The sequence below is a fragment of the Lemur catta genome, chromosome X, assembly GCF_020740605.2.
Source record: "Lemur catta isolate mLemCat1 chromosome X, mLemCat1.pri, whole genome shotgun sequence".
Lineage (NCBI taxonomy): Eukaryota > Metazoa > Chordata > Mammalia > Primates > Lemuridae > Lemur > Lemur catta.
In genome coordinates, this window is record NC_059155.1 from 35,502,275 (window position 1) to 35,508,944 (window position 6,670).

At 42.1% G+C, this 6,670-nt stretch overlaps 1 protein-coding gene across 2 annotated transcripts in view; it reads right to left on the bottom strand.

The window, feature by feature from the left end:
* The window catches only part of MAP7D3 (MAP7 domain containing 3), a 29,303-nt gene extending 23,251 nt beyond the window's left edge, over positions 1 to 6,052 (bottom strand). For both annotated transcript variants that reach the window (XM_045538836.1, XM_045538835.1), the window contains exons 1-3: positions 5,960 to 6,052; positions 757 to 855; positions 581 to 664 (exon numbers count right to left, since the gene is read on the bottom strand). In XM_045538836.1, coding sequence (XP_045394792.1) covers positions 581 to 664; positions 757 to 855; positions 5,960 to 6,023 — 247 coding nt within the window. In that variant the 5' untranslated portion in view covers positions 6,024 to 6,052. The remainder of the gene's footprint in view (positions 1 to 580; positions 665 to 756; positions 856 to 5,959) is intronic.
* Positions 6,053 to 6,670: the final 618 nt, after the last annotated feature.

Genomic DNA, 6,670 nt, shown 5'->3' on the forward strand with positions numbered 1-6,670 from the left:
GTGGATCGCTCGAGGTCAGGAGTTCGAGACCAGCCTGAGCGAGACCCTGTATCTACTAAAAATAGAAATAAATTATCTGGACAACTAAAAGTATATATAGAAAAAATTAGCCGGGCATGGTGGCACATGCCTGTAGTCCCAGCTACTCAGGAGGCTGAGGCAGTAGGATCCCTTAAGCCCAGGAGTTTGAGGTTGCTGTGAGCTAGGCTGACGCCACAGCACTCACTCTAGCCGGAGCAACAAAGTGAGACTCTGTCTCAAAAAAAAAAAAGAATCACTTTTACTAAAATCCCACTCTGCTTATTTTTACAAATGTTGAAAAAATTTTCATACCTTAGTTTTCAGAAAATCAAAGCTAACAGAAACTACTCCCTCAAAAATTAAATAATTTAGTCAAAGATTTTTCATGGGCCTTCTTTACCTGATTTAGTAAAAGGATTTAACCCAACATAATACATAATATAAAAATTATAATCTATTATAGAAAAAATTTAGGAAAAGCAAGCAAAATACTTTCAAATATATGAATATATACATAAAATTCATTCATTTTGATTTTTTAAAAAAGTTTAAAATATACCATCTTGCTGTCTCCTCTTCTCTTCCCTGCGCTCCTTTGCTAATCTTTGCTTTTCATCATTTTTAAGCACAGATCCATCTATTACTAAAAAAAAAAAGATAGAGTTAGACATTAATAGGATATCAAATTTTAAAGATATGACACTAACATCTATCAAAGCATTATAGAAATGATACCTGGTTTACATGCTGGTCTCAGATTTGAAGACTGGGACACAATCAGACTAACTCCACTTTGATTTCTTCTTTCTTCAGCAATTGCATGAGCTGCAGCAACTAAAATACAAGGAGATACAGGAAAAGGATTAGATATTAAGAATACAAACAGTTAACACAGGGGTCAGCAAACCACAGCGAATTGTATCTTTGATGATAAAGGATAGAACCACTTCTATAAGGTAAAATCATGACTGATTAATCTGGGTCAACAAGAAAGATGTACTGAGTACTTACAATATTCAAAAATACTTTAACAAAGAATTAAAAGTGTTCATTGTGGGTATGCCAGGGTATTTGTAAACATAAAGATAACTAAAGTTGTTAGTGGCAGTGGTACACAAGCTTGTGGATGAGCAGGAGCCAATGATCAATAGTTTTCAAAAATGTTTCAGACAATACATTACACCACGTATTAGAAAAACTGAACTGGCAAGGAATTGGAAAAGATAAGTTTTGCCATAAATTGGGAATTTAAAAAATAAAAGGTTAAAAATTTATGGATCTGAATCTGGAAGCAAAGTGTTAACAGTGAAATCCTCGGAGATGGGGCCCAACAGTAAGGAGCACATTTATAAATTAACTAGATCAGGGACTTTATACCCTGGTTGCACATTAGAGTCACCTAATGTACACTACTTGGGTGATGGGTACACCAAAAGCCCATACTCCACCACTATGCCATACATACATGTAACAGAATTCAACTTGTACCCCCTAAATCTATTAAAATTAAAAAAAATAAAGTATATGAATGTGTATCCAGAACAAAAAAATTAGCAAGGCCAGGCGCAGCAGCTCGTGCCTGTAATCCTAGCACTCTGGGAGGCTGAGGCGGGAGGATCGTGTGAGCTCAGGAGTTCGAGACCAGCCTGAGCAAGAGCGAGACCTCGTCTCTACTAAAAATATAAAGAAATTATATGGACAACTAAATATATATATGTAAAGTTATCCGGGCATGGCGGTGCACGCCTGTAGTCCCAGCTACTTGGAAGGTTGAAACAGTAGGATCCCTGGAGCTCAGGAGTTTGAGGTTGCTGTGAGCTAGGCTGACGCCAGGGCACTCTAGCCACCAGGACACTCTAGCCGGGGCGACAGAGTGAGACTCTGTCTCCCAAAAAAAAAAAAAAAATTAGCAATGCCTGCCCCTCTCCCCCAATCCCAAGCACTCCCCGCCCCCATCTCTGTGTGGGGCCCAGGCACCTACAGCTAAGAGCTCTATTGTGATGCACAGTGAAGGCAGAGGGAGAACCAGTAATCTAGCAGAAGGAAATCTCCAATGAGATATCATTCTATATAGAAAAATGTGAAGCAAACAAATATAAATTATATAAGGTGCTAACACATGTTTTGTGCAAACAGGCAGAAGGGTGATAAATAGACTTCAATAAGGATGAAGTGTAAGATTAGGGTAGCACAGTTTGAGGAAAAGAAAAACTAAAATTCCAGGATATACAAAAGTTATTACAGGGGAATCCCTGAACCCTTTAATTGTCTGGCTCTATCTAAAATGCCCCACAGTATTGTGTATCTCTAGGAAGGGTATGGAGAATAATACTGAAAACTAACTCTGTTCTACTCTTGTATAAAAAGCACAGGAAATATGCCCCTGCAATGTTGCCTACAAGTCCGATTTCTATATATCCAGAAAATAGCACAGTTGAAGATGAGCAGTTAAAATAACCAAGAGAATAGAGGGCTGTCCTTCCACTTATAGAATGAATGGACTCTGAGATGTTAGTTGTCACTGAGGAAAGATATCTGGGACTTATTTTATAGTGGAACCTTGAAAGTGATAAAACAATTGCTGTCATAGGGATCATCATTTCAAAAAAGAAAAGAGAAAAAGGATTTTTTTTAACTGCAGAGACCTAAAAGCTCAGATAATCTATGATCTAGCTAAATTTGAAGATTAGACTCTTCTCAGCTTAATATTTAACTACTGGTCTGTGGACCACAATTATCTTCTGAATTTGAGCACTAGTGTGTTAACAAAAATTCGTAAATACAGTCTATAAATTAAACCCTCCCACATAACCCCCACTTGCAACATTTCTATGTGAGCACCAAGAAAACAATAAAGTACACTGTAGTATTCTTTTGGCATATTCAGTTCTCCTGCTTAGAAGTCCTAAGGATAGTATGTATTTGACACAACTTAGCTGACAATTTCTCTCAAAATGCACATTTTTACCAGACTATTTCAAGATTTTATTAAACAGAAATAACTTAAAGTAGCTGTGGTAGGAATAATGAAAAAAAATCATATAAATGTTAACGTAGTAATATCAAATTTGATTTTTACATCTTTATATCCAAATTTCTGCTAGCAAGAAATACATTCACAGACATGGCTTTAAAAATTACTTAAAATTTCCAGGCAACGGAAGAAAGCATCTATGTCTGTCTGGCCTTAACAGAGTCAACATTTTATTCAACTTCACTGAATGAGAGAATTTACTTAATATGCATTTAAATGAATGAAGGAATTTACTTAATATTCAGTTAAAGTAACAGCAAGGTATAGTAAGTATAATACAGTATTTCTGTAGTTCTTACACTAATTCTAAACCCCAAATTAAAGTAAAAGTTACCTTTTGTCTGGAGATTAAATAAAAAATTGTGTGCTTTATTACTAAAACCGAATTATGAATCTTAGCCTGTATTTATGGTACTTTTCTAAAAACTGCCATAACAAATATTATATATCACTTCACCACTTACAAAGTTGATTTGTATTACCTCATTTAATTCTTACAACAATCTTACAAAGTACACATTATTTTGCCCAAGTTTTTTTTTAAAGATGAGAAAACTAAAGCTAACCATAACTTCCCCAGTCACACAGGTAGTGAGTGGTGAACCTAGCATTTAATTGTACATTAAAAAGTAACTTTATTTTGAAATATAAAAGTATTAAGAAAAAAATAATAGGAAAACAAAGAAATCTGTGATCAGGGAACCACAAAAATAAGGCAGATCCATGGAATTTTGCCACAAACAACAGCCAAAGTCATAGGGGTGAGAGAGACTTTCAGGAGATCCCAAGTTTAAACCAAAGATAGCTTGTCTTGATGTCCTGGAAGCAATCTTCTACCATTTAGAGCTGTCTACAATGGAACAGCTACCTGGAAAAATATTAAGCTCCTCATTAGAGTACACATTCAAGTTGTAGAAGCTGCCTAGGATTTTATAGCTGAGACTCTGTACGTTGGACGAGATAACTTTCAGGTTTCTACAGCTCTAAAATTCTACGATAATCTGGCTGTCGTGCTCAGTAGTTTTTTCTGCATTTGTAGAAAGTATTCTTTGAACAGTTTATTCTAAACTGGGAAATCATTTGTGAATTTAGAAAAACAACAAGGGAAAGGTGACAAGTCAGTGACAAAGTTTCTTATACTCATCTGGTTGAAACATTGAAACAAATTTTTTCTGCATAAAAATATGAAACACATGCTTTAAAATAAATATTTCTTTGGTATGTGACAACCTTAGCACAGTGCTATGCACAGAAAACAACTCAATAAATGTAATTTTATATAGGCATACATTAAAACATATATGTGAATATAGAAAATAAATGTATGTAGACTGTGCTGTGCACCTAAATATTTGTCCAGGACACTGTTTTAAATCTTGCAGCCAGGCTCCCAGCAGGAGATGAAACTGACCTTTTAGCAAAAACATTTCATTGTCTCATTGACCCCTTCAGGAAAACGCTGAGACCAAGAGGGCAGTTCTAGTCAAGCTAGTGCTCTGTGAAAGTCTAACATGCGATGTTTCCAATTCCTAACGTGAAATGGGCAGCAACGATGTAAAGTGGGGTCCTGGGTTAAGCCTTTTTTGCATGGCTTTTGCAAGCAACTGTCCCCTACATAATTCTAAAATACTTTCCAACATTCAACATACACATGCTTTTAGGGGATTATCCAATATATTAGAATAAATGCTGGTTAATTTAAATCACTGAAATAAAGCAGTGTCAGAGAGCCTTCAGTATCGCAATACAGCAATTTACTGGAGACTCTCTAAGTGAACCACAAGCTAGACAGAGTCTTTTCTCTCTAATGGAATGAGGAAAGTCAGTATTTGCTTCTGACACACTCTTTGGAGAGCTGATTCAAAGTGTTAAGTAATGTATGGCTCCCCATTGCAGCCAAAATAAAGTTTTTAATCTCAAGTGAAAAAAATCCCTAAAGATTTCAATAAAATCGTTTAGTTCACGCTCGTAGCAGAGGAAACTTAGCCTGAAGGCAGGCTACAAGCAACCTCCCACGAGCAAGAAATACTATCTCGCTCAGGTAGTGAAGCAGTTTCCTGGACTAAGCAACTGCGCTGTCAAATTTTATAAGGTTAAATGGTTTTAAGCGGGGAGGACTTTTTGGTGACGGGACCGTTGAAGAGAAAGCACTCTGAAGTGCTGATTCTCGTTCAGTTCAGCCTAGGGACTGCAAGATGTCCCAAAGAAGGTGACATCTTGTCGAAACAAGCGCTACACCAAGAATATCAGGAGATGCGGACAGCCAAGTTTCATCCTAACTCTCAAAGCAACTTTTAAAGTCCCCCCCACCCCCGCCCCGTCCCTCCGTGGACCTTGCGCTGGAGGGTGCGGGAAGCAAGCCTTTGGGACCGAGACGGACTGCGACAGTAAAAGAGCCTTAACCCGCGAACGCCCGGAGCTAGGAGAAAACTCAAAACTTTCCGAGCCTGGAAGGGCTGCCCCGGCCGAGGCGGCGGCGCTGGCCACGGGTACGGGCGCGTCAGTTCGTGCGGTCGCGCTGGCGTCCATCGCCCCCAACGGCAGGCGGGGCTCGGGCCCATCCGCGGGCTCTGGGGTTCCAGCCGCCCCCACCCCGCCCGCCCCAGCAGCGCGCATTAGTTCCCTCGAGCCTCGCCCGCGGGGGTCTGGGTGTTGGTGGCGGCAGTTAGGCAGTTGGCGGCGTCGACCGGCCGTTTCCCTTCCCGCCCTCAACCCAGGACGACTGCCTGTCCCATCCCAGGGGGCTCCGGCAGGGGTGAGGGGAGGATCGCGCAGCGCGAGGCGACTTCGGAGAAAAGTTTTCTGGCGCGGACCCCGCCGCTCCAACGGCACCCGGGGCCGCGCGAGCCCCTCCTCCCACGCGGACCCCCAGCTCCCGCACCGCGAGCCGCCGGCCCCGCTCACCCATCTGTTCCCGCATTCCCCTCAGGGATGTACTGCCGCCCGCGCCGACGCCGCGGTCCGCCATCTTCGGAGTCGAGCCGGGAGCTGCTAGTGGCGCTCGTGCTGCCGTGCGCAAGCGCCTGGCAGGCCTCCGCTTGGGGCGTGGCCGAGGCGCCTGAGGCCGGGGCGGGGCGGGGCGGGGCCCGAAGGGCTGCCGCCCCCGCCAGGGACTCACACGGTAGGCAGGGCTTCTGATCGCGCACCGCGTCCGGCCCCTCTGGGGAGCCACTACCTGGTCTAAAGAAAGGCTGCCCTACGTTGCTGGCTCTAACCCTGCTGCATTCTGCAGACCAGCCAATCAGCGCCCTGCTGCCCATCCAACGTTCCTTTCCTCCTTTCTTCACCTCTACCTAGCAACGCAGAACATTCCTTCCTTCCCCATTCATTCGTTCAGTTAAGGGGCATTTCCAGCGTGCCTCTGGGTGCCCTTGTAGTTTACTAGTCTTTGAAGCACTACACAAAGAAAGGCCCAAGTTGAGGGAAGAGGGCCCAGGGAGAGAGGTGGGGAGGAGGGTAGGTTACTGTGAGGTACTAGGGGCCCCATCATGAGGAGAGACTTTCTTAAATTGTTGTAGAATAAATCATGATACTGTTAGGTCTCAAAAGTTGGGTGAAATATCTTCAGGGTGTTTGTGGGTCTTTGTAGTGGAGTGGAGGACTTATTGGCATTAA